Raw genomic sequence first — 27,674 nt, 5'->3', positions numbered from 1 at the left:
TATTCTGCCAATTGTCACAATCTCAGTTTTCTGTCCTTTGTCCTTGACTGACCTTGACATTTGAAGAGAAGGCCAAGGCATGTGCAGAAGGCAGCGCTCACATGAGGGACTGACAGCGCCTGTGCAGTCTCACCACTGAAGTTGTGGACACCTCTCAGACAGGGAGCAATGCCAAAAATGCAGACTGGGAAAGCCAGCCTCCCCTCCATGACACACACGAGCTCTGGGTAAGGGCACTGCACACACTCCCCCTCTACAGCCCTGGAGAAAAACCACTAAACCGTCACTATGCCTCAAGCTGCCGACTATTGCAATTTAAAGGAGCAGCTCCTTGGGGAACAGCGGGATACGGCTCCATGTGTGACAAGTCTCAAAGAGCTGCAAGACAGAAGAGAAGCTGTTCCCGAGAGAACCAATGTAATAGCCATTTATGAAGGGGCAGACTAACAAGCTGTCTCCAAGATTACAGATCGAACTTTCATCCTCACTTTCTGAAAATACAGAATATATTTCAACTTTGCATGGAGTAGTAAAAGCAAAGCAAACTTCTCAGCAAAGAAAAAAACCCACACAGAATTTAAAGGCTGGCCACCTCCAATTTTTGTTTTGGCTCTGAGAAAACTTCATTTCTGCTCTAGGAATTAAAAATAAATAAATAAATAAAAATCAATCAAGATGTCATTGTTTACTGCAGGGCAGCAATAAACCATGGCAGATGCTCTCTGTTAACCCCCCCACCCTCTCCACTAAGGAAAGGTAATAGGAGGAAAAAGGAGAGAGACTTTCATATTGGAAAAGTTTAAAATGTTTTACTAATGCTACTAATAAATAGAGAAAATAATACAAAATATATGAAACCATTCCCAAATTTCCCAGGGCAGCCCAGCGCTCCTGGAAGTCCTGGGCTGGATACTGCAGCAAACCGGAACTGGATTCAGGGATGCAGGGCCTGGAACAAGGCCTCAGACCACAGGGACGACAGGCAGAGTGCTCTTCAGATGCCGGCCATGATCGAAGAGAGCGAGACCTTCCTGATCTCCCACTTTTATAGGATGTATGATGTGTACGGGATGGAATACTCGGTCAATTTCAGTCACCTGTTCTGTCCACTCATCTTTCCACTCCAATTCTTTCCAACTCCAGTTCTTTCCCTGACTACCAGGAGGGCCAGTAATGGGCCACAGCTTGTGACATTCAATGTTGCACTTCAAGAAAGTGCAGTTACTTAGAATAACTTAGCTGGAAGGAAAATTCACTAAAAGAGAAACTGGTCTTGTTTTTAACAAAACTAGGACACCAGATCAAAAAACACTGAAGAACAATAAATCTAGACCAAGCTTGCAAACAGATGCCCAACTGAAATTATGGCAGCTCTTTAAGTCACTAGGTCAAGCTTTGAAAGTCTGTCTGGTCAAGACTGAGCTGAAAGCCTCCTCTTTGATGCTTAAAGTAGCAAATACATATTTTTGGCATTTACAGAGATTACAGTTTTATTAGGTTGCTGGTAAATTCCATTCTTATTTATTTTGTAAATTCAGCAATGAAAACGATGGCAGAACAAGAGTACACTTAACTTCTGGAATATTTGCTGAACTTACTCCGAAGTGATGTCTAATTTTGTAATATACCTTCCTGAGTAAGAATGAGTTTTGAAAGTAACACTGATAAGCGATGAAATAGAAGTGCTACCTTAAAACAATTTCAAGACTAGTTGAATGAAATATAAATGGCAAGAACAGTCTTCATAAGTTTCTCCCAGACTTTATAATTTATTTCATAATTCTGCACATGAAATGTATGAACATATAAGTATTTAGAGACTTTGTACTTCTGCTGTGCTCAATTATCTGCAGGACAACTGGTGATGACGTTGCTTCTTACTGAGCATACTGTCAACCTAAAGAAGGAGAAAAAAGAAACCTTAGCGACAAGGAAATCAGATACAATGAATATTGTTAGAAATATCTCATAACATACTGTATTTTTAGCTGGACAGGAATATTTGGGGGAAAAAAAAAAAACAAGACAACACAGTGCGACACGTTTCTCTATACCTAGTTTAAGAGATTCTTTAATGTGGCATATTAATTGCTCTGAGGCCATAATCTCCAATAGAATTTTTAGTTGGCAGAAACACAGTTATGTTTTTTGCACTGAAAAGGACAACGACTGTATATGGTTTCCACTATAATGCAAGTCTATGGCCATTGACTTTGTACCATTCTTATGTGTAATATACAAGTAAAACTAGAGAAAAATGTTTCCTACTGTAGACCTGTTAAAATAAAAAGAGAGGCAAAAAAAGCATGCTGTTTTTAGTGACCCTGATCTCCTTGCCACTAAAGCACTCATAAGGTATCCTCTTTGCAACCTAAACTTACTATAGACACTATAAGAGATGTGTTATTTTCCGAAAGTTTTCACCTTCAAGACAAAAATCTGGGAATGAAAATGCACACAAACAAATATATGAAAATACAAACCAGCCACCTTATTATTTTAAAACTGGGAATGTGTTAAAAAATAGCAAAAGCCAGGATGTAAAGTGTTAAGGAAAATAACAAGGGAAGAAAAGGAGTGAGTTCAATATCTTGATTGCTAACAGAAGTCAAAGATGTGCAGAGCTTGTGTTTAGCTAAGTCAAAAGCATCTATATGTGCATACTTACTATGAACATTCTGTACACTTATGTTGTCTCTCTTTTTTTCTTCTTTCATATTCCATTATGTCCTCATTATGCTGCTTGAAAAGCTATAAAATAGCAGTATACATTAAACGGCTATCCAAGGCACAGCTGGAATCAGGGAATAAAAAGACTTCTACAGAATATAGAATTACTATTATCAGAATGAAAACTAACATTTAATTGGGGCAATACAAAGTAAGTTATCTGTAAATTATCAATTGTCCACTGAGGCATTTTTTCCACATCTTTCTCCAATATTTTCAGCTGGCCAGCTGGGGGGGAAGGTTCCTACTGTTAACCAATCGACCATCGCCTCAAAAATGGGGAAAACCCCAAAACAAATCCACCCCACCCTGAAAAGTGTTGTCACCATCAGAGTGCTGCTTATCCTGCACATTTCTTAGTGAGAGCTACTACACCCTGCGTGCTTCATCAAGACTGTAAGTTCACTGAAACAAGGAATGTCTTACAATGCATTTTGCTAAGGAAAAAGTGGTCTTAATCAATCTACTACTGCTGAAAAATGAGAAGAGAATGCAGTAATAGTCTGATAAATACAACATTACTTAAGCACATCCCTAAGGTTTTGTTTGTATGTTTTAAGATCTATTGGGGAAAATAATGTTAAAGCCTTAAGCCAACAGGCCTGAAGAATTAATTCTTCTGTGGTGGCTAGTTTGAAGTTTGCAGCGAAGATTAATAAATTCTTCATTTCTATAAAGAAAAGCACAACATAGATTTGGGAAAGCATAACTAATCAACATATCATACTTCAATCTTGACACCTGCTATGACCATCCATTACCCCAATTAAATAAGTAGGTTGTTGTCATTACCTTCAGATTACTACAGTTTGGGAATAGCTAAGTTTAAAAAAAATAAAATGAAAACACTTACAAGAGCCCACAAGGCAGCACTGGTGCTAAAAGCCAAGCCAACTCCAAACCAGTTTGGTTGGGCATAGTTAGGTTTTCTTGCAACAAATGCTGAACGAGTAAAAGCTAAAAAGGCAGATTACAAACACGTTAACGTTTTCCAGGTTGAGACAACCAAGTAAGTCACTGACACCCATACAATCACGAGGAAAAAACAAACAACAACAACCACCACAAAGAAACCCAGTTATCATGCATGAACGGTCCCCATAACGGTGCTACAGCTCGCCCAGCTGTGGACACCCTGCAGCACGGGCTTCCTGACCCGAAGGAAAAGAGCAGGGATGGGGCAGTCCCAGCAGATCAAGGCAGCGCCTCTTCCCCTTTCCTCAGGCCACAAACCCCACAAGCCACTGTACTTTGCTTCCATCGCCTTTTCCCACCCCCTGCAGAAAGCTCCCACCCCCAGGCCTCCCACACCCGCCGCACCGAGGGCACCTGCGGAGGGCCGGCCCCACAGCCGCGGCCAGGAGAAGCGGGGCCTCCCCCAGCCTGGAAGCGGCAGCAGCTTAGTATGTTTGGATTAAAGAAAAACAAGAACAGGAACATCGGCACGGCAGCTTGTTTAAATTCCTCGCTCCTGCGAGGAGCGCTCCAGCTACCGTGGACGGCACCGGCCCACCCGCAAGCAGCAGAGCGGTCAGCGGCGGGGCCCCGGGGCGCTGCCGCGGTCCGCGAATGCACACGGAAGGACGACAACGTCCTGCTCGCCTAAAGCAAAATGAGCTCCACGCCGCCCCGAGTCATGGCGAGCCAGACCCCACTCTGCTTCCGCTCACCGAGGCTCGACGCTCCCGCCACCAACCGCAAGCCCTTCGCCGCCCTCAAGGCCGCCGCCGCCATCTTGCCGGCTCCGCCCCGCCCACAGGGGAGGTGAAGGGACGGGCCGCACTATCGGCCGCCCCCTGCCCCGCCTCCCTCCCGCCGCGCCCGGTCCCAGCGCGTCCCGTCCCGCCCCGCCCCGTCCCGTCCCCGGGGCGCCGCGCGGCCGCGCTGCCCTGCACGAAGCCTGGCGGGCCGGGCGCGTGCTGCGCAACTCCCCGCGCTCCCCGCCCTTAAACCGCCTTTGCTGACGGGGCGGTGCCGCCTCTCCGCCCGCGGAACCGGCTCTGCGAGGCCGGGCCGGCGCTGAGGCCGCGGGCAGAGCGACGCCCGCCCCTTCGGCGCCGCGCAGCGACTGCGCCTGAAGCACAAGCACTAGGGCAGGGGCCCGCGGGGTTTCCTTCCCGGGGCGGGGCGCCCATCCCATCCCATCCCGGCCCGGCACACCTGGCGGGGGGCGCGGGCGGGGCCGGCCGCAGCGGCGGCGCGGGGTCGCGGCGCATGCGCGCGCGCCGCCGTGACCCGGCTGGGGAAGCCCTCCGCGGTGGCCATTTTGGCGGCGCCTCTCTCCGGCCTGCTCATTTACCACGTGAGCCGCCGCCCGGGGCTCTGCGCGGCGCGGCGCGGGCAGCCCGGCGCGCAAACGGCGGCCGGGAGGAGCCGGGCCCGCGGCCGGCTAGAGCGCGACGGTTTGAGGGAGCGGCGAGGGGGTGGGAAGGCGAGGCGGCAGCGGCGGTAGCGGCCAGGTTCCGGCGGGGAGGCTCCCGGCAGCGGCGACCGAGTAGCGGGGACGGGACGCAACTCGCCCGCCCACCTCCTCCCCCCGAAGCCCCTCGGCGGCAGCGGAGCCAGCGGCGGGGAGGATGCCGTCGGTGAGCCTGCCGCCCAAGGAGAACGCGCTCTTCAAGCGCATCCTGGTGAGTGACGGGCCGGGAGGCCCGGGCTGGGCCGCGGGGGGGACGCGGCGGCCCCTGCCCCGGCTCGCTCCCCCGGGCTGTCGGGGAGCGGAGCCCCGGTGCCGCCCCGCGGGTCCGCCGCCTCCGCCCCGGCCCTTGCGGCGCCCCGGCCACCGGCCGCTTCCTGCCGGGGCGGGCGGGCCGAGGGGCGCCTGTCAGCGCGCCTGTCCCGCCCGGGCGCGGGGCCCGCGGGGCGGAGGAGCGCAGGGACAGCCGCGTGTCCCCGCGGCCTCCGCCGGGGCGGGGAGGGCCCTCGGGAGCTCGCCAGCGCTCCGCTGGCTCCGTGGAAACCCCGCCGTGGCCGCTTCATTCGTGGGTTTGCCGTCAGCAGTCGCTCTGCTGAGCCCTCCGCCTTTCCTTTTTTTTTTTTAATCTCAGATTTTTGCCTTAGACAATAACCAGATGTGCTGGTCGGTGGGGAAGATGGCTTTCAAAGGAGGAAGTGGAGAAGGGTGAAGGTTTTGAAGTCTTCCCAAAGTTTAACTTGCCGCTTGCTCTCGTGAAAGTTCAACAATTGATTTTTCTGGATGGCAACTGGCATAAGGGTAGAAAGAAACTGCAGTGGAGCTTAGGCAATAAGCTTGCTTTTTAGAGTGAGGCTAAGATAGCGTGCAGCCCAAATACCAGAATAGTGTGCATAGTTCAGTTAGGCTGAAGAAACTTGTTTCAGCCGGGATGCAGGAACCTTGTGTTTCTAAGGACCTGGGTTGAACTGAAAATGACAGAATTACATTAGCAGCTTCAGTGGATTTATGTAGAAGATTTTGTTATCTATGTCTAGCACCATACTGTTTTCTCATAAAGAAGTTAACTTTGTCTAGAAATCTCATTTCAGAGAGGCTTAGATTACTATTTTTGATCCTTTCAGAGATCAGAAGTAAGATGAGTCCTGTAAACTTCTAGCACTTATGTGGGGGGATGTGTGTAATCTTCTGTCACTTCTTTTTTCAAAATATTTTGTGAAAATGACATAAATCTGTAGAACTAGAGAGGTACAGGTATCTCGTTCTGAGATGCGCAGCTTCAGTTAGGGCTAAAAAGTAGTTAAAATGAACTCCAAAGCTTAATTCTACTTAGAAAGATTTAGTCCTGCTTGGAAGTTGGTATGGACTTGGTGTGTAATTTTTGATGTGTTATGAGCTAGGAAAGCAGTAGCCTTCTGGCTGGCTCACCTGTCTGTGCATTGAGGATGACTTGTGTGGTTACCAGACAGACTGAATCAAGGAGCCTGTCTGTGTTTAAACCTGACTGGTTTGGTGTTCTTTTTTCTGGGCTTGGTGCGTGGCTGTCTGAGTATTTGTGTGGAGGGCGGAAACAAGGGAAGAATAAGAGTTTCTTTGCTGAAAATGCTGGCTCAGCTCATATGAGTTAGATAAAGCTCTACAATTTGGTTCAGGTCAGAAAAGAGAAAGGAGTGCTCCAGCCCTAGCAGATTTCTATAGATTGAAGCAATTTTAATTCTGTTCTCTTTTTAACCGAAAAACTTTAATAAATATACAAGAGTTTCAGGTACTGGGTAAGCTAGAAGCTACTCCAGCATTTTGATATTTTCCTGTACCTTGCAGGGATGAGCCTGTGGCATGTAGCCTAGTATCAAGACTACCCTGTGATTACGTGTCCTTGTAACCCATGATGAATAGAAAAGGCTTGAAGTCAGTTTTCATCACACTCAGAATTTGGCTAATGAACTACTTGTCTGCCTTGTTATGGATAATGACCCTTCTCTCTGATGTTTTGATTACATGTTTGATGTGGATTAGTGAGACACCTTTTCGGAAGTCCCATTCATCAATGCAAGTCCAAAGAAACTTCACTTTCCTACTCTACTCTCTTGTGCCTTCACTCCATCTCACTCTCCCTACAGCCTCTCCTTGGTCTACACCTTCTTTTCAGTGGACTGTAACCCTCTGTTACCTTCTGCTGCCTCTTCCTCTGGCCCATGGGTGGCTGAAGGAGAGGAGGTGGAGTCTGCTGGGGCAGATGGCTCCTGGAGGGAACCTCCAAGCCCCTGCTGGGCTGGTGAGTTGTTCTCTTGAGCGTGCCTGAGTGAGAGCTGTTTTCAGCAGAAGCTTTGGGAAACAGCCCAAGTGGCATTGGAAGGATGTGTTACCCTTCAGATAAATAATTAGCGGTCCACGGACTGTTTACATAAATGTAAAATCATTCACGTTTTCATTTTCGAGGAGGTAGTAAAACAGGAGTTAAGTAGGTAACAGCCTTGTATTTTTGGAAGTGAAGGATAAAATAAAAAAAAAAAAGAACAAAAACCACAAACTGATTTTTTGTGTGTTTTAAGCTCCAGAGAGGCCTCATTGTTTTGCCATTTTTAAGAAGTATGCCTGTAGCACAAATGCTAAGTGTCACGTTCTTGCAAAAACTACACTATGTTGCCCAGCCGGAAGTGGAATTTACCTTTCCGTAGCAAAAGGCAATAATTAGCTTTCAGAGTTTGGTTTTTTGTTTGTTTTGTAGTAAACATCTTACATGATCAGTAAATTTAATTTGTGTACAGATTTGCTTGCAAACCAGCACTTCCACTTAACTAGCAAGTTCTGAGTTCAGGAGTGTGTGCACTTTGCCTTTGCGTGTCGCAACACACTGACTAGACCAGTCACTTTACAGGTATGTGGGGGTTTTAATAGAAACATTTTTCCATTTGAAATGCATTGCACAGTTTGGTGTTCCTGTAGTACGAAGGGAAAAAAACACCTACAGGATTATGGATCGCTGTTCCGCTTAAGCTTGCACTTCCATTAAAAAGGAAGTTTCTAGCTTATATCGTTCTTACAATTTTAACTGTTTACTGTAGGCCTGCAGGTAGATATTCCTCTTCTTCTGCTCAAAGGTTCTGAGAAATTTAGAATGTAAATCTCTACATTTTTCCCCTCTTCGTTTTTGATCCACTTGAGCATTTTAAACAAATTGAGCCTGTGTCATTCTTTTGAACACACACAATCTCTGAGCAGCCCAGAAATTACTCAAGAATTCAGGCAAAGACAGAATAGCAAACATGGGAGTCAAAGGAGGGAAGAAGTTGACTTTTTGGTACCCAGAAGGCAGATGTACTGTGAAATAATGGAAAAAGCATTTTACTTTCTTTCTTCTTTTTTTTCCCCCTTCCTCCTCTCTTACTAGCAAAGATAAAGGAGTATTTCTAGGAAGCAGGATTGACTGTCTTAATTTATTTAAATACACCTGATAAATGTTTCTGGCACTTTGCCAGATATTTCAGCCACTGTATCTGGTCAGATACAAGTCATCACACATGTTCAGTTTATTTCACGTATCCCAAAGACCATATCCAGTTAACTTTTGATTGGATGTAGAAGTTAAATATATTGAAAATGTATTGAAGAACTCTTAAAACAAAGCTATTAAAGATGCCATATGTTACATGGAAAACTCTTTGATCTCCTTTAAGCAGGAGAGGATACAGTTCTTTGAGTCACAATGTTTGGGCAGAGCAAGATGGTGAAAATGCTTCTGACCATAGCTAGGAGGCTTAGTCTCTAGTTGAATTCAGCTTGAGCAGGGAAAAAAAAGTCCAGTTATTTAAGAAGTGAAATGTTTTATTTTTTGTTGCAAACAAACAGCTCAAGTGAGGAACTAACTATGTTCAGGCCTGGTTTGAGTAGGTTTACTGATTTATGCCTCTAGTACGTGCTGTACACATAGCATACTGAAGAAACAAGATGCCATGCTGGTCTGGGCTTGTGTATACCACATTGTATGCAGATCAAGAGTTTCTCAGTTTGTTCAGGGCTGGTGATTGTATAAGGTGTTCATGATGTCTGGAGAGACATGCATCTTTCATCTGTGTATCAGTTACCTATGTGCTAGGCAGGCTTGATGAGGCATGGCCAGAACCTGTGTCCTCCACTGGGGCATTAAAATAACCACAGTGTTTGCTGCAAGAGAAGGGGGGCTTGAATTTCACCTTGAGTTGATAATTTCTATGGTAACACTGCTGTGCTTTGGGGTTGTTCATATTTGAGCTGGTCTTCTTTTCCATGTTGGCTTTGACAAGTTTTCTACTAGAAGACATAGGAACTTCCTAATGATAAAAAAAAGCCTGTTGAACAGCATCTCTTCATTGGCTCTGTTATAAATATGTCAAGTCCGTCCTGCTGGGCCATCTTTCTCTGTCATCATTCCAGAATCTGCTCCCTGTCCCTCCACTTTCAAACTAGACAGACCTGTGCTTCTCCTTCACTAATACTTTCACCAGCACCCATCCTTTAAAAAGAATGTTCTGTCTCATAGAAGTTCAGGTGCTGACTTTAAGGCTGCTGAGGTGGCAGACTTGGAAATCTCCTCTTAAGTCATCTTCATTCAAGATTAAAGACCAATTTCCAGAATTTCACTTTTATCAGTAACTAAATAAATTAGCACATTTTGTATGCAGTCGTCATTGCATTGGCATGACTGTATGGTGATCAATATGCTCACCACTGGAGTATTACCATATACTATCTCATCTGAAACATGGAATTGCTAGCAAGGCTTTTCCAATATCTTGGCTGTTGAGATATCAGTCACTTGAGTATCTCTTGACAAAGGAAAAACCACTTGGCCTTGTCAGAAGTAGTGGAAAACATTATGTCTTGATTGAAACATTGGAGCTGAAGAACAGACCTGCAGCTTTAAGCCAAGTCACTCTTCTTGTTTTTCAGAAATATTTCTCTAACTTGATAAATTAATTACTGTTTGAGACTCTAGGATACCATTAAGGGATCAGTTGAGTAATGCTGCTGTTGCTAAAGCCCATGTTCACCAAATTAGGCCCTTTGTTGTCATTGGGACTGTCAGAAATTGTAGAGGCGGGGTTCCTTGCTGTAAATTTCTGAAGAGCAGCGTAATTTTGTTCCTTACCTGTTTCAGATATGAAAATAAAATACTTATTAATAGAAACACATCCTGATTTCTTCATGGTTGTAGGATCATAGCCAGTCTTATATTGTTGTGGCTATAGATACTCTTAGCTGAACCCAAAGTGGTTTTTGTAATTACCTAAAACTAATCTTATTTGGGGCAATGGTCTTGATCCAGCTTATATGGTATTGCCCTTTATTTTGGTTAGAATTTGATCAAGTTGTGTTTATTCCTGTTTTTCACAGGGGGTTTTAATGAGTTTTTGCTGATTTTTTTTACCTTCTGGGCACCTCAAGTTTAAATCTCTTGTCCACAGCAGCACTGTGTCAATGCAGCAAGACTGGTGATAAGGAGTTACGTCTTTTCTGATTTTGCTGATAAGGGATTTAGCGAAAACAATTATTCATTGCCACCCTTAAGTCAGCAAAATTTGTTACAAGGATTTCTCTTTGCTTCTATGATACCACACGACTGAGTTAGCAAACCTTGCAATGTTGAAGAACAACCTTTCTTATCTTACTAACCACATTTAACTATTTTGCAATGGCTCAGTGCTACAAGACATCATCTTGCATACCTCAGAGCGAAGAGTGCTCTAACCATAATACATGGGTAGAAAATGTCAGTAGCCTTATCACATGTATTGGGCTATGTTGTGAGATACAGCTGAGCTGAAATGTCCATGTAAGTCCACAAGAACCTATTGTATGGGCTCCTTTAGCCCTTTCCATGCCAGGTCTTGGAATTTTAATTGATTTGCTTAGTTGTTTCAGGTTATCATTAAAAACCAAGTTGATTTTATCCATACTGGGAAGTACAGTCAGTTTCACGCTAAATGGTGAAGCCTGAACATAGGGGTTCTGGGGTAAGGGAGAGAAGTCAGCTGATCTTAGCTATTATATGGCCCAATTTCATGGTAATTCTCCCCAAGAAGGAGAGATTAAAGTGAGCAAGTAGTGGCCAGCAGAACTGATGTTGAATGATGGATTTTTCAGCAAGAATCTTGTTTCAGAGAGTGAGGATTCCTAGTTTTACTTCTACAAGAGCTGTAACTGTCAGCAGCTGTTTCCCGCTGGATTTTGTCAAATACAGGAATGAGACCAATTCAAAAGCATAGACATAGCATAGATGTGTTTTCTGCCTCAGTGTTAAATGAAAAGGTACACATATTTCTTCTTCCTAAGTAATTTCATGTTGAACTTGTTCTGTTTGTCTCATTATGTTCTACCAAGCAGTGCTAGTTATGAAGGTATCGATCACTTCCACAAAGAAAGGCAAGATGTGCAGGTAGAGGATTACTCAGTCCCTTAAATTAGGTTGTTGCTGAAGCTGTTTCTTATACAGAACAGTTCTGATCATTAACACTGCAGAGCAATGGAACAGGATGATTTGTTTTGATTTGACAGCAAAAAATATGTAAGTTTGCCCCAGCGTTTTTCAGTGTTAGCGTATCTGTAAGGTTCACGTGTCTTTTTTTTCAGTCCTTGGGTTTATACATCTTGTATTTGTCATGAAACTGAATCAGTGTGGTGGAAGCACTTGCCTAGGGCTGTTGAGCTGTTTGATATGGTTAGTGCTCGAAAGACCCACTAATTCATGGTGAGTAGTTGCTCCTAATGCTTCCAGCTTTCCGAATCGTCTTTACTACATTTAGCTTGACTTATTGCACCTTAGTGACTTGACCTGTTCTAGTCTAGCTATAGAGAGAGTAACTGTGCTGGAAAACAGCCTTGAGCTGCGCAGTGCCTGGACTTACTGTCTTTTAAGTCGCTGCATCTGAACTGTGCTGGAAGAAATAGATAGCATCTGAGTGGCAGACACGTATGTCATGCATTGTAAGTGCACACTTTAGCTAATACCAAGGCCAAGTATGCTATGACTTTCTGCTGCCAAAGGTCTCACGGCATTGCAGCTGCCAACATCGCTATGTGATGCACAAGTGTACGTGTTCTGGCAGAGCAGCGTGTTCTCCATCATACTTTCTTCTGGGGACTTTCAGATGCAATTAAAAATTTACCTGTACCGACGTGTAGATCAGTTGTCCTACTTGGTAACTCTTGTATATGACGGTGAATAGTCTGCAATATGACATTCACAGGCTGTTGTCTGAAGATAAGTTGAATACAGTGGACTAGTGATGAGGAGTTAAGCTTGCATTTCCCCTGTCTCTTGGGTCTGAATCCAATTTTGGTTCTTACTCAGTGAAGAAAATTGTGTTCTTTGGCTAGTCCATCATAACTGACTGAATTAGGATGTTTGCTTTAACGGAGTCACTGTCAGTGTGATTTCCTGTGGGGTTGTTGGTGGGGCTTTTTTGGTGCTTTTTTTTTTTTTTAATGCTCTAATTTGCAGTAGTTTTAATTCAATTAACTTGCAGATATTGGAATTTAAAAAATTGGATAAGTTGGAATTAAGTGTGACCTGGGAAGTCGTCTTAGAAAAGAGCTAAAAGTTCTTCAGACTATTTTTTGCAAAAATCTGTCCTTTTAATAGAAATTTCACACTATTGTTTTATTACTGTTCCAGTTCAAAGGGCATAATGATTGGGAATGTGATCCTATACCTGGGTCTGCTATATTTTTTTTACTCTCGCTGCACTCTTTCTTATAACCAGCTGTGCTGGTCCAAGTAAGAATAAAAATACAGCAGTCGATGACACCCTAGTGCTCCTGTTTGTGTGCTTGGGGAGCAAATGGTACCTTCTTTGCTTTGGTGCTTATTCTTGAGGAAAATCCTAATTTTGCACACTTCCAGGTAAGAACAGAAAAAGCAGCTTCTCTTTTATGTTGTTCTCCTATGCTTATCTCCAGCTTGCTCATGAGATGCTTCTGTGTCATCTTCTCACCTGTTTGATCAACTGCAAAATCCAGCCTAGGTGGACTGGTACAAGACTCTCTCTTTTTTTTTTCAACTATTGCAAAATGGTTTTAAAACACTCTTGAATCAGCTAGGCTGGACATACACATCTTCTTCTCTAGTGCCCCTGCTGGAAAGACGGTTTTCTGCTTTCTGTGTTTTGTTCTAGGTGATTCTTTGCTCAGGTTGAGTCATACCTGTTGACAGTGTAGATTCGCTGTGCTGTGAAGCTTCTAGCAAGACTTGTGGTAACTCCTGGCATTATGCTGAGTTAGTGCTGTTGTTAACTATTGATGTTACTGAACATACAAGACACTTCAATCTGCAGCATAGTGATTATAAAATGTCGTACAATTAGCAAATTTATGTTGGTATGGATATTATTTAGGTATTGAATGCTTGCAGGACATGAAGACTGCTTTGTGGTAGAGAGGATTTGCACTTGTGGAAGTGAATATGTGCAAAATATTTCACGTGTAATGGCAGGATCTGGTCTGCCATGTGCTGTGTATTTCATGCTGAGATACGTAGCTGCATGTCAAAATGCTATACTTGAGTATTATCCTTAGCTGGAAACATATGTGCTGAACCATTAAAGTGCCTATTTGAGAGGGAAGGAATATGTCAAAGGCAAAATGTGCTGCCTGCTTACAGGTAGCAAACAGGGAGCCTAGTTCTGTACATTTCAAACTTAAAGTTGTAAAATTTCTGAAAAGCGATTGCAAAAAAGTTCATACAGTGCATAAAGAAAACAATGTTGAATTAAGTTTGGATAAAAGTAATCTCTGTGCTGTTGTCAGCAGCCCTTAGGAGTGCAACTATAATCAGTAGCATGGCCCTTGTACCTAACCTTGTGGGTAACCGGAGTAGTTGCTTAAGAATCCAAGTCAGTCGTGTTCGCCAGTGCTAGGTTTGATAACAAGCTTTGGAAAGTAGATGCACTAGAGAGTAAAGATTCAAAACTGGAAAACTGGGGCAAGGGGGGAACAAACTCCGTTTAGGAGTTAGCTGTCTACGTGTAGGTAAGCTGTAAATAGCAAAGTCTTTTCACCTTTCTTCATGGCAGGCATCAAGGAAGAAATGCGAAGGAGTTCATTCGCACTTGGCCTGCTGAGCGTGTGTATGTGTAAGGCACCTGATGACCGAAGACAGATTGTGCACAGATGCCCTAATCCAGTTGGGGGATCCAAGCACCAGAGCACAAGCCCTCCTTCCGCCTCAGACTCAGATTCTAGAGAACATGGGCTAACTCTGCTGTTTATAATTTCACTGTCAGTCTGTGGTAGTTGCCATACATTCAAATCCACTGAACAAACACTTAGTGGTGAGAGAGAGGTGTGAATGCAAGTTCTCTCCTAGTTGCTGTGGTCTTGCATGATTTTGAAGGAATCATACTCTGCCTCATTTTATTAATTCTTTGTAGAATTGTATTGAAGCGGGTGGTACTTCCGTTCTATAAATATAGAAAATTAGTTAAAGGATATAAAAAGATTCTTGGTGTGGTTGGAGTAGGCTCTAATTCTGGCCACAGCATGTGTAGAAAAGCTTTTAGGTATTTTTAAACGTATGGTAACTTATTAAAGGAAAAGTTTTGAAGGGCAGCAAATGTGTAATAAGAAATTCAGTGCTGATGGAGAGTACAATTCTTTTCTTTTAAAGCATTAGCCTTAATGTTACTTTTTAGAAGTTTAGCTTTTATGTTTTCTCATTGCATGCTGTCACAAGCCACAGCGCCTGTCTGTCTGCACAAGCAGGCTGTGACTGCTGGCTTTGGAAGTGTGTATGTGCAGGAGTTCAGCTTAGAGGAGGCAACCATAGTCTTTGAGCGGTCTGTGTAACAGAAATATCTCACTGCTGGACAACAGCTGTCCCAAAGTAAGGGTCAGAGCCCTCGGCATGACTACTGCAAGCTATTCATCTGGGACAAAACAAATTACCCAAATGAAGACCATTTCTGCTTCCCACACGCCTGTATCATTATGTGTTAAGATCACTTGAGATGTTCTTGTTCCTGCTTCTGTGATTTTGTTTTTTATTATTATTTTTTAATTGTATTACTGGTTGTTTTTCCTTGTCTCACACATGAACTACTGACTCCCTTAAGGATTTTCTCTCCCAGGCTGTGTATTACTCATTCTTGTTTTCCCTTTTGTTATTCTTTTTGTTCATTATTTCCCTTTTTCAGTATTTACTGTCTCCTTTTTCCTAAAAGATTTTTCTTTCATGTTTCTGTTCCGTGAAGCCACAGGTTCACCAAGGTTTGTACCATCTATGGTGGCATATGCTGCATTCCTGACTTCCTTCTCTCTCATTCACACTTTTATTTAAGCTTGTTAGTTTGTAACCTCTTTGAAGAAGTAGGTAAGTACATGCATGGCTTCAAACAGTGGAATCTCAGAGTCATGCTGTTGGACCCAGTTTAATTAAACAATCTCCTCTTTTCCAAAGGACAAGACATGACCTTGATTTCATTTTTTTCCCTTCCTTTCACTGCTCAAAACATACAATGTGTACATATAATACATACATAGCATAGGAAACTCACAAAATGACACAATTTGAAATGTTTCCACTAACAGATTGAAATAGGCTCGAACTATTAATGTGAACATTTGGAGAAATTGTATATAGGAAATCGCTCAGCCTTGTCTTGATATAGAAACACCCGAAAATGGAGACCTATGATACTTCCCTGGGGTAAATATGCAGCTGTGGCTAGTTCTTCATTCAGTTTTTCAGGTGATAAAAGTACATGATCAGTTCTTGATAATTTATTTGCCCTACCCAGTGTTCTCTGTGTTGATGTGAACCTTTCTGTAGACTTATGTGGATATAAACTCCGAAGTTTTTCCTCCCTGCACCCTAAAGGGAGAATTTGTTACAACATTTCTTATACAGAACTAATGGTGCAGGATATTTTACTACTCAGAAAAATTGATCTGCAAATGTTTCTTGTCTCTAGCATTTATGCCATCTTGGCTGACTTTCCTTAAACTTCAAGGTGAAGGAGTGGTTGTTAGCATATGTAAAATGGAACTGTTTAGAGATAAGTTTTCATGTTCATAGCCAGCATCTGAGCAGCTGTACTTAAAGGCAAATTGCAAAACCCTGAAGTTCAGCTGGTGACAGTGTCTTAGTGCCTTAGTTATGCTGGAGACATGTTCTTAAGTTCCTGTGGCTGCACCACTTTTGTGACAGGTTTTGCTGCTTTCACACCTACCTAGGTGGGAGCAAATGGTGATTCTGCTGTCAGGGAGGAGACCAAGGCGGTAACTTTTATGACTGATGATTTCAATTGCGAAAAAAAAAAAAAAAAAGGCTTGATGCTATTGCGTTGTCATCTGTAAGCTCGCTGTCAGCTCTGACCAGTGGCTCATTAAAGTGATTCAGCCAGCCACTTGAAAGCAGGTCATGACTAAAAGGTGTAAATAATAACCATTTAAGTTTTTTTTTTTTTTTAAAAAAGAAATATACATATATGTATATATCCATACAGATTTCCTCTTACCTAACCCTTAATCTTCCTTTGCTAGGGCGTTCCCCTGCTAACCTTTCCTTGTCCTTGGGGATAGAGGATCTTTTAGAAGTGGAGGTCGGATAGGGCTTTGAGCAACGTGATGTAGTGAAAGATGTCCCTGCCCATGGCAGGGGCATTGGACTAGATGATCTTTGAAAGGTCCCTTCCAACCTAAACGATTTTATGATTCTTCTGTCGGTACATTCCTCTTTGAGCCCTTCTTGCTTTGGATGCTCTCTGAGCATCTTCCTTCTCCTCTTCCCTTCCCATGATTCCTTTTCTCCAAAGGGAGGTGACAGGATAAGGGGAGGAAGATCCTTGGTCTGTGATGCCTCTTGATCTTCAACCTTGATATTTCAGCCGTAAGACCTTGGTACCTAGAGAATAATACATCCACTTAGCGATATACCCATTTTTTACACCTTTGCTTGGAAGAGAAAACTGGACACTAAATAGCACCTTTCATGGTGCAAAAGCAATGTAAAGCTGAAAAATTGAGGTAGAAACAACATTTTTTTAAAAGTATCTCCATAACATTCATGTAACGTTTTAGAAGTTTTATTTTTAGAACTTTCTGCTTGATGTTAAAACCTCTTGGATCTGCCTCGCCTAACTCTTTTTTTGTGGGAGTGCCTAGAGGACAAATGGTGTAATACATGCTTATGAATGCTCTTGCTTAGGGTAATTAAGAGCAGTGTGAGGGAAGGTGGAATCATGAACAACAGCTTCTTTAGAAGTACTTGAAAACTGTTGGCTATTAGCCAGCTTTACACTCCTGTCAGCCATCCTGCCACCAGAACTGGTCTAGTAGAGTCAGTGAGATCTTTATATGAATTACTATTGAGTTTCTGTAGGATTTGGGTCTGCACTCAAGCAATGTGTGTTTCTTTGCTCTTATACTCAAGTCAGGGCATTGGTATTACAGTAAAATGAAATCGAAGACATTCTTAGCATTTGCTTAAGTGACTTAAAGTGTATGAATTGGTGTTTACAACATTACTTCTTCCTCCTGTGGCTTCTGTTTGAAGATTAGCATTGAGAGTGGATTGACAGAAGTAAAAGACTAAAACTGGTTTTAGAAGTTCATGCTGTATGCCACTTTGTGTTGCAGTCACCTTGCACAATGAAATGAGACTCATACACAAGCAAACTGTTAAGAGTTGGATTTAATAAAACCATAGAGGAATGTTTAATTTCCAGTATGGCAAGATAATGTTAATATCTACACATTTTGAAAGTGTGGATGTGTATGAGTTAGATGTGCTGCTCTAATTGATCAGAAGAGGTTGCTTTCGGAGATGGTTTAAGCCAAGTTCCAATGTTTTCCTTGTCTTTCCTGCCTGTATGGTTGTTGGAGATTGTTTCATGGTGTTTCTGTGAAGGGTAATTGTGAGCCAAAGTGAGTTGAACACTTACTAAAATACGTTGTGACATAAGGTTTGCTTTTATGTTAAAGGCAGGTTGAACCTCTGTAGGCATTTATGCTTCCTGTGGTGTCTTATCTGACACATTGCTATATGATAATGTGTCTTCAGTTATAAATGTAAGTTTGCGTTCTGACTAGCATACAGTATTTTTTCTGGTGATGGAGAGAATTTTTAATGACAGGAAGCTCATAAAACAGGGCTCATTAAAATACTAGTACATTCCCTAAAAGCCCTACTTGCACTGATGCTTAACTTCACTGGTGCAGAAATACTTTCTCTGAAGTTTTTGAATAAATGTACTCTGTTCTTCTTCAACAGAGGTGTTACGAACATAAACAGTATAGAAATGGGCTGAAGTTCTGTAAACAGATCCTTTCTAACCCAAAGTTTGCAGAACATGGAGGTAAGTTTTCAAATGGCATGTGTTCTCTTTTTTCCCTATACTTTAGGACGGAGTAGTAATTTGTAGCTTTTATAAACATTTATAGCACTTTATTGTTAAAACACTTACCCTTAAAGCTGATTTTCTTAACATAAAGTCACAAGAGCGTCCAGAAATCTGCACCGTGCTAAGCATTTCTTGTTGGTAAGATTTGTAATTTTAAAGACTGGTTTACCAGTAGTCATAGCTTGCCATTCTTTATGCTGCAATTCTAATATTCATTATAGCATGGTGCAAGTTTCTTAATACAAGTATGTATTCCTTAAATTACTTTTCAGGTGAAATTGTTAATTCACTCCTGTAGAAGTGCAAGTCAAAAAGGAAAAGATAAAATATTGTTCAGCATGATATGTCTGAAGGAATAATCTTATTGTAAAAGAAGAAAAAGCTCTTTATCCCTTGCTGTATTTTCAGGTCAGCTCTTACTACTGAGATGAGAGTAGTAAGAGAGAATTTTTTTCATTTCCAACTAGTTTGACATGAACTGATGTGTGGAAGTCTCAAAGTGTTGTGAATAAGTATTTGAGTGTTACAATGCTCTTTCACAGTAAAAAAAATCCCTCTCTAAAATATTTGTAGAGCAGACAGTTTTTAGTGCCTTTAAAATAAGACACAGTTTTGCTTTGTGGTGAAGGTTATGCATGAAGTTTATTGCCATGTATGATACGCTTAAGTATTTTTCTATGTGAAAAAAAAGAAAGCAAAATCTTGATGTTGATAACTGAGCCTAAATTTGCATTTATACTATATTTAGAGTTGCTATATTAAGCTTAAAAACTTAAGAAAATGAATAACACGTACTTCTTTATTTATTTATTTATTTTTAGAGACTTTGGCAATGAAAGGACTGACATTAAACTGTCTAGGAAAGAAAGAGGAAGCCTATGAACTTGTGCGTAGAGGCCTAAGGAATGACTTGAAGAGTCATGTCTGTATCCTTTTTGAAATAAGGCTTTTGCTTATGAATGGAAAAGGTTCATTTCTACAACTACTGGATTTGTAGAGTTGCAGCAAAAGCTAGTACCATTAGGCTTCAAACTGGAAGTTCAGAATTTTAACTTTTATTTCCAATACATATGAATATTGTAAGCTACCTGAAGGACGGATGCTTTGCAGCTATCCTTGCAGTCACAGCTCAAATATTATTCTGACTTGCATTGTATATGTTTGGTTTTTTTTAATCAATGAGCTACAACTTTTGGTGGGCTGAACTGAGCATTTCAGCATGTGATTTGCTTTGAAAACATTAGTAGTCACCATTACATTGATAAAAACTTGTCATACACTGGGAATGCAGGAAGTACAAGCATTTCAGTTGTCTAACAGATGTCCTACCTCAAAAATGTATTGAAGTAAGCCTGATAGTCTTTTGAGAGCTGCTATTACTTTATTTCCTCCCCCAGTATGCAAAAAGTATAGTTTACAGCACATTATATGCACCCTATACATGTAACTGTTAAACAGTTTTGGATGTTAGGCTTGCAAGCAGTATCTTTGTACTGCTAGGAAAAGAATTGTAATGTTTATAATAACATTATTGTCTGTTCATAAAACAGCTTAAGAGCTTTTTGCCAACTGTTCTGTTACTGCCATGTTGGATCTGTTTTCTCCCTGCTCAGATTCAGTAGAATCCTTAACAGGGTGTTCCAGGTTGGCATGTCTATGGCCTTCTTCAGAGGTCAGACAAGAAGTATGACGAAGCTATCAAATGCTACAGAAATGCACTGAAATGGGACAAAGACAATCTTCAAATCTTGAGAGATCTTTCTCTGCTACAGATTCAAATGAGGGATCTTGAAGGTTACAGGGTAAGTATGTGTACTGCATTTATTATCAGCTTCTAGGGAATTGCAGCAAAGGGGGCGAATTGTTTCATGACACTTCAGAAAAATACATATTTAGATCTAGAGTGTTAGAACCATGTACTGCTCAATGCTTTATGAAAGTAAAAGCAGATGTGCCACTGAGCAATTTCTGTAAGGTATACAGATTTGATAGCATATTAAATGATTCTTTTTCAGCTCGGTGCACAATTGTTTGCTCAGTTTTTTTTAATGGTGCATAATCCAGCTGTAGGCAATCCCCAGTCTTTTTGTTATTTTTTTGGAAGGATTCCCACAGGTAAAAGGCAATGTGGTCAGAAGACGACTTATTCAGGCAAAGGAGTTTGTTTTTTAATAACTTTTTACCATATATCCCTCCTCCTTTAAATCAACGGCCACCAGTTTTCTCTCAGCAGTGGCCAACAATACAAAGCAAGTAGTGTGCTGCATTAAACATCCCATTTGCTTCCCAGCCAGCCTGAGTATTAGTGACAGCTCCTTCTTCTGAGTCCAAATATTTCCTTACACTTCCTGTGAGCTATAAGGCTGTGGATCAGAACTCTTGAATATTCGTCCTCTTTCTTTTATTTAACACTCAAAATTTTAAGATTACTGTCTTTTCTTCTATTTCTTTTGTCGTAAAGCGGAATGCACCTTGGTGACTTAGATTCTGCCTGTTAGCACCCAGTTACTTGCTGCCTTGCATGAGTTGTCTGTATTTGCCATGTGAGATGTTTCGCGCTAACCAACCATTACAAGGTGGCAGTGTCCCGGCTATGATGCTCTGTAAAGAAGAATACGAACTTCATGTTGTCTTCTCTATAAATGCTACTCCCAATGTAGTTAGATTTTTTTCTTTTTTCTCTTGTATTCTTGAATTGTGAGCTGCTGTCTAGCTTGCCAATACCTTTATTTCTTGAAAAGTAGCAGGTTCTGTTCAGTGTGTGTAACCAAGAGTTGAGCGTGGTTCAGGCTAAGTTGTAGTTACTGCCCATGGTCTATGTACGGCTTACTTAGTATTAAACAGAACAATTACTATAGAAGGCTTGTTTGTTTTCTTACTGTGCCATCCAGGGAAAGATGACAATGGTCACCCCAAATGTTTCTAATTCAAACATGAATTAATTGGAAAAAACCCTTTATTTCCTCCTAAATTACATTGCCTGGTTTTCAGCTGATTCAGGCTGATGTAATAAGGTATTGTTTTTCTCTGGAAAAACAAACCAAACCATGAGATTTTTACCTGAGGGACTTTGGATAATATTTTATATCAGGTTTTCATCTTTCCAGGTTTTCCTTGTACCTCTAAAGTTGTGGTTGTTAAAACACATTAGTTGGTCTCTTTGTAGGTTACTTCCTTTTCAAATTAGGGTCATGTTAGCATGCCAAGGACAAGTTTTGTTCTCAGAACCATGTGGAACTATCAGCCACAGCAAACTTACGTCCAAGTTAGGACATTTCTTAATCAGAGGGTTTTTTTCTTAATAGTAATTTAGAAATTTGACTCCTCTCTTGCTGAGACAAGGTAACCAAAACTTAGCATAGATGTCAAAAAAATAATTTGCAAGTATGTTATTTTGGCCTCTAGATAAATGTGCATATAAATGCATAATTACTGAACATACAAGTGATGCATTAAGGATTAAATGTTAACATGCTTAGAAGCCAGTAATTCATTACTGGTCATATGCTAGTTTCTAAAGAATGTAATTTTACTTTCAGAACTGGGAATAAGATTGTGGGTGTTTTGGTGGTTTTTTTTTCCCTTTGCTTAACTTCAACCATCTCCTACTTTAAAGTATTTTGAGTGATCTTCACTCATTCTAATCAAATTGCTCTATGTTACTATTTTTAGTTTTCTGTTAACCCCTGCTTCTGACTGTGCTTTTTAGTAGGTAGTAAATTTTTTCCTTTATTTTAAATTACTTGAAGATGCCTTTCAGGAGTTTGTAACGAAACAAGTAATAACTTTTCCCTCTGATTAAAACAGCACGATACCAAGCAAATCTGTTCCGTCTTCCATCTCTAATTATCTTCTTGGCCAAAGAATAGGAATGCACTTGCATGACCTATTTTGTCTGACAACACTTGTAATGATTTAAAACACGTGTACTTCCAAAGTAAACATGAAACACCAGTATAGAGTAAATGTTCCTGCAGCTCAAACTAAAGTGTCCTGAGTTGCGTTCTGTTCGTTAGTGGTAAGACAGGAAAAGTGTATGCGTCATCCATCAACAAAGTTAAACCAGCTAATCAGTATTCAATTGGACATGATGTGTTAATTTGTGGGGATTGTTTGGTTTTGGTTTGTTTGTTGTTTTTGTTGTTTGTTTTTTAATTCCATCAAGGCCATTGTAGTGCTTTAAAGTTTATTCCTTTTGGCTCAAAAAAACCTCAAAACCCCCACATTTGCATAAAGAAAAATAAGTTTTGATGACATTCCTTAAATATTAGAATACTGAAGACATTCTGTTGTGTAATAGATTCTACAGAGAATCAGAATAAAGTCAGGAAAATTAGTAGCTACTTTTTTTCAGGAAACAAGGTACCAGTTGCTTCAGCTCCGACCTGCACAGAGAGCATCATGGATTGGTTATGCTATTGCTTACCATCTGCTGGAAGACTATGAAATGGCAGCAAAAATTTTAGAGGAATTTAGGAAGACACAGCAGGTAAGAGGAAGACTTGACATTTCTGTTTGGATTGCTGCCTAATGCAAAAATAACACACTGCTTGCTTTTGTGATGTGAAAAGTTTCTCCAGTTTCTTTAGTGAAATGAATTAAATCCCAAATGCATTCTAGAAGGCTGAAATTTCTTCTGTGTCTTGCCTCCCTGTGTAGACATCACCTGATAAAGTGGACTATGAGTACAGTGAACTGCTGCTGTATCAAAATCAAGTCCTCCGGGAGGCAGGACTGTATAAAGAGGCCTTGGAGCATCTTTGTACCTATGAAAAGCAAATCTGTGATAAACTGGCTGTCGAAGAAACTAAAGGTAATTTACTTTTTGAAGGTACATTTAAACGCATAGTATACAATGGAATGGCTGTAGTGTCAGCTTTTCCCATCTTTTGGAATGTCTGATTTGATTTTAGATTAATTTATTCAATTCTGCTGTGGTAAAGGACTGTGTGTCTTGCAGCTGTTCTGTGCCTGTTATCCTCTTCTCCTGGGTCAATAAGACATCAGTAGAGTACAGATGTGCTGTTCTGAAACTCATGAGCTGATGAGCGTTTCAGACCAATGATCCTGAATTAATGTCCTGAAATTCTGTTTGGGCAGTGCACCCAGACTTATGCTGTTGTAGCTCTGAGAGTGATCCTGACCAGGAGATCACTAGCTGGAAGGGCAGGATCATCTTTGGCAAAGTAGGAGTCTTCCAGTTACACTCAGTCACTCTTCCTGTGTGTGGAAAAAGACTCTTTAGCTGGGCAACCCAACGGAGACTTCTGTTATTCACTTATTATAGTTCTAGGTTAGAATACTATAACAGAGCAAAATAATAGTGTATCTTTTATTCCACTGCCGGAATCGCAGAGTGATAGAAATTCATTCTTACAGCTCTGTTAACAGATATACTTTTTCAAAGTGTGCTTTCTTCTTCTCCTCTCTGCTTGTACAGTCCTTCGGTCACCCTTTAAGTGAAACTTTCACTCCATCAGAGGTGCTGTTTGTTCCTGATCCACACTGGAATCTGTTTGAAGCAAAGAGAAGAAATCTTTCTACTTTCTAATACTATGCATGTTGATGGTGTAGTCAGCTCCCTATTCCTGCTGATGGTGATCTCGCTGTCTTTCAAAAAGAACCTAGGAATTGAGTAGTGACAATATTATGGAAGATGTGTGGTACTTCCTCAAAGGAAAATTACTGCAGGCCACTCTCTGCTGTTGCTGAATACATTATTTGCTTTGCATACAAATAGAAATGCATATAGTGATGACACTATTGCAGACCATTTTTCAGACATAGTAGGAGGAGTTTTGATTGTGGGGGTGGAGTTCTTCGATGACTTACCTTTTATCCAAAAGACCTTTTGACATACTGTGTGTTCTTAAGCTTTGGATGAAGGTCTGAGGCTGGTACTGAAATATGATTTTCAAATGGGTATTCACACAAAAAGAAAAATCCCACAAGTTACCAGAAAAAGGAAGGAAATGCTCTTTGCAGTCTGTGCACTTTCAACAGGGTACAACTGATTAATTTCTTTTGGCACAGATCCCCTTGTGTTCTTAGGTCTAGCTTAGCTGCTGTGCTTATTACAGAAAAGCCTGCTAAAAATTGAGTGTTATCTATTAATTTAAAGTGCATGTGCAGAAGCCATTGTGAATGAAATACAACTCAAAACCACTGAAAATAGTACTGGCATTTGCCACCATTAGATAAAAATCGTAACTTTCACCTCAGAGGAAGAAATTCCAGGTTCTGCCATTCTCAGTGAGTGACCAGGTGATGTTTTCCCTGACATGGGATACTGCATGCAGTCCCCAAGTTACCCTTTCTGTGGGAAGCAGCATCTCTCGACAAAATCACGTATTAGTTGTGTCGCATGGGGAAGAAGAGAGGTAACACCAACTTGCATTTTCCTCATGAAACTGGATGAGAAAAATCTTACCTTAATCTGGTATGCCACTGTATCACCTCTGGTGCGTACTGTTTTAGTGCCTAACATCTGCCAATAGCAAAGCATTGTAGAATATTGTTTCCCTTTGTGAAACGGGAAATTGAATTTTGTTCCAGCATCAGCAGAGATGCTCTATACAGTTGTTAAATCTAAACTTTACTTTTAACAGTTTTATCTTGTAATGAATTATCATTAAAAGGAAACTCGCTTGTAAAATATCAAGAATTCATTAATTGCATCAATGGCTTGATTTAAAACATTGAATTTAGTTTTATGACATTGAATTTAGTTTTATGAAATACCAGACTGAAGAACCGTTCTTTTATTTGCAGCTCTGCAATTCAGTTTGGTTTTCATGATGCCATATTCATGAAATACTGTGTACTGCTTTTAATTGCCTTCTGTAATACCAACTGCATTTAAAGTAACCAGTCACTGCAGGAAGTAAGGAAAAAATCACGTGCATCTTGCTTTTAATGTTAAATTTTCAAGTAAGTTTCAGAAGTTACTGGCTGGGTTGTAGAATCTTAATTGTAATTGCACCTAATATGAACGTAAAAGCATATTTGTGAGCTAGTTTGTGATGCCACTGTGATCATTCTTTCTAAGAAATCAGAATCTAAATGGAGTTAAGAATTATCTAACATTTTACTTCAGTGTCTCGTTACCTTAATTTAAAACTTCTTGGATTTCACACAGGAGACCTCCTGCTTCAGCTTGGCAGACTTGAAGAAGCAGTTGAAGTCTACAAAGGACTGCAGGAAAGAAATCCTGAAAACTGGGCCTACTACAAGGGCCTAGAAAAGGCACTTAAACCAGGTAATGATTTGATCTATTGTAGTAAATAAGCTGTTTCTGCACATTTGAAATTTATTTATGTATCAAAAACTTGTATTGCTTTCAATAATAAAACTTATTTAAAAAAATCCTCATTTCAGTTTGCTTTTTAGTCTTAATATCTACATATCGTCATACTGTGTGTGTGTGGTGGTGGTGTTTTCTTTTTTTTAGGGCTGAAAGTATTTTTTTTATTGTTGTTACCCTGTCTTATTTAAAACCAACATAACAAAAAATGCAGTAAACCTTTGTGCATGGTTGAAAGAAGATAATTATTTCTTAGAAGACAGTTTTAATTTACAATTTTTCTTTTACTGTCTCTGTTACTTTAATCTTATGTTGTAGGTAATACTGGTTTTGGGAAAACGGGCATGATTCTCCTGAATGGTTTTCTTTGTTCAATATTCCAGCACAGTGATAAGGCAAGAACTCTTTTTCAAATGAGAGATAAGCAGTTAGTCTTCCACTCTTGGAAGAGGAACTTACAGATACTGAATAATTGAAATCATTAAGTTAATGACAGTTTTAAAAGTAATAAAATGGAAGTTAATGTTCTTGAGGAAGTATATAGCCCATTAGTTGCTCTATATTTTGAGTATTTTTTAACCAGATATAAATCACACCCTTTCTCTTCCCACCAAGAAAGAAGGGAAAAAAATAAACTGTAAAATTCTATTCTAGCTAATATGATGGAGAGGCTAAAGATCTATGAAGAGGCCTGGAATAAATACCCAAGGGGACTAGTTCCGAGAAGATTACCATTAAACTTTTTGTCGGGTAAGTGCATTTTTGCTGAGCAGGTAGTGATCAACACTTGTGTTTCTTAGATGCTAAGGTTTTAACAGCATAAATAGTCTGTATTTGACAAGTAATGTGTGGTAAAACAAAATCAACAGGTCTTTTTCCTCTCAAGGTGAAAAGTTTAAGGAATGCCTGGACAAGTTTCTAAGGATGAATTTCAGCAAAGGTTGTCCACCAGTCTTCAATACCTTGAGGTCGTTATATAAAGACAAGGAGAAGGTAGGTTTTACCTGCAACTTTTTACATTATTTACCTCATGGCTGTGGTGCATTGAAGAGTTGAAGGAAACTTTCTCCAGTGCTTGCTCCATCAACACTGTTGTGTATTATGGTCTAGTATATCTAGGAAAAAAATGAAGTACAAGCATACACACCTTTCTGCCAAGATGTTAAATGTAGCAAACTAAGATTTACTTAGTTATAAGCTGCTTAAGTGTTAACTGGGAGATACTTGGTCTTAATTTGTTAAAGAGAGAGGTGAGATTGAGTGCATTCCTGTGTGTATTGTAATTCAGCATATTGCAAAATTCTCTCACAAAAAATAACGAGTTTGGGTAACACCAGATAGTTCAACTTGAAATAAAATACCGTCCTGCCCACAGATTATTTTTTTTTTTCTTGTCTTGCATCTGTAGGTGGCAATCATAGAAGAGCTCGTGATAGGTTATGAAACCTCTCTAAGAAGCTGCAGGTTATTTAACCCAAATGGTGAGTGTTAAAGCAATCATACTTCATGGAAATAGTGCCTGGTGTAAGAATTATGTGACCATTCAGAAGCAGAGAATCAGTGGGGACCTAAGAAATTGAGATGATGGGGGCTTTTCCCCCCCCTTTTTTTTTCCTTTCCTTTACACAGAACTGAACCGTAGCTATCCTTAGGATGCATTTAAGCTGTCATATATAAAATCTGTACTCACAATCTAGACACTTGTTCTAAAACTTCTGCTGGATCCATAAATTTCATAATCTTTTTGCAGTTCTGTGTTGAAGTATTCTGTTTTCAAGAGCTGGGTTTATCATTGTCTGGGAAATTGGAATTTGAAGGATATGTGAAATATTTAATTAGAGAAATGTCAAAC

The 27,674-nt window shown here is 40.8% G+C and overlaps 2 protein-coding genes across 3 annotated transcripts in view; one reads left to right on the top strand and one right to left on the bottom strand.

The window, feature by feature from the left end:
• Positions 1 to 2,667: 2,667 nt before the first annotated feature.
• On the bottom strand, positions 2,668 to 4,580 carry NDUFC1 (NADH:ubiquinone oxidoreductase subunit C1). Its single transcript, XM_065062040.1, has 3 exons — positions 4,401 to 4,580; positions 3,584 to 3,687; positions 2,668 to 2,751 (listed from the first exon to the last, which is right to left on the bottom strand). Exons 1-3 carry the CDS (start codon positions 4,462 to 4,464, stop codon positions 2,668 to 2,670), a joined length of 252 nt encoding a protein of 83 aa, XP_064918112.1. The 5' UTR covers positions 4,465 to 4,580.
• Positions 4,581 to 4,946: 366 nt separating this feature from the next.
• NAA15 (N-alpha-acetyltransferase 15, NatA auxiliary subunit) overlaps positions 4,947 to 27,674 on the top strand; it is a 40,228-nt gene continuing 17,500 nt past the window's right edge. The window contains exons 1-10 of one of the 2 annotated variants that reach the window (XM_065062025.1): positions 4,947 to 5,360; positions 18,390 to 18,474; positions 19,341 to 19,445; positions 20,164 to 20,321; positions 22,874 to 23,008; positions 23,179 to 23,332; positions 25,658 to 25,777; positions 26,477 to 26,572; positions 26,709 to 26,815; positions 27,231 to 27,303. In XM_065062025.1, the coding sequence (XP_064918097.1) occupies positions 5,307 to 5,360; positions 18,390 to 18,474; positions 19,341 to 19,445; positions 20,164 to 20,321; positions 22,874 to 23,008; positions 23,179 to 23,332; positions 25,658 to 25,777; positions 26,477 to 26,572; positions 26,709 to 26,815; positions 27,231 to 27,303 (1,087 nt within the window). In that variant the 5' untranslated portion in view covers positions 4,947 to 5,306. The remainder of the gene's footprint in view (positions 5,361 to 18,389; positions 18,475 to 19,340; positions 19,446 to 20,163; positions 20,322 to 22,873; positions 23,009 to 23,178; positions 23,333 to 25,657; positions 25,778 to 26,476; positions 26,573 to 26,708; positions 26,816 to 27,230; positions 27,304 to 27,674) is intronic. The other variant, XM_065062026.1, reaches the window with a different exon arrangement.

Source organism: Columba livia, chromosome 4 (genome assembly GCF_036013475.1).
Source record: "Columba livia isolate bColLiv1 breed racing homer chromosome 4, bColLiv1.pat.W.v2, whole genome shotgun sequence".
Lineage (NCBI taxonomy): Eukaryota > Metazoa > Chordata > Aves > Columbiformes > Columbidae > Columba > Columba livia.
The sequence above is the reverse complement of the archived record's forward strand: the minus strand, read 5'-3'. Positions and strand labels throughout refer to the sequence as shown.

Coding starts and splice junctions, on each gene's coding strand:
- NDUFC1 (XM_065062040.1), bottom strand. CDS start 4,464: ATGGCGGCGGCGGCCTTGAGGGCGGCGAAGGGCTTGCGGTTGGTGGCG. Junction 3,688..4,400: donor GGCGGGAGCGTCGAGCCTCG/GTGAGCGGAAGC, acceptor CTGCCTTTTTAG/CTTTTACTCGTTCAGCATTT. Junction 2,752..3,583: donor GTGCTGCCTTGTGGGCTCTT/GTAAGTGTTTTC, acceptor GCTATTTTATAG/CTTTTCAAGCAGCATAATGA.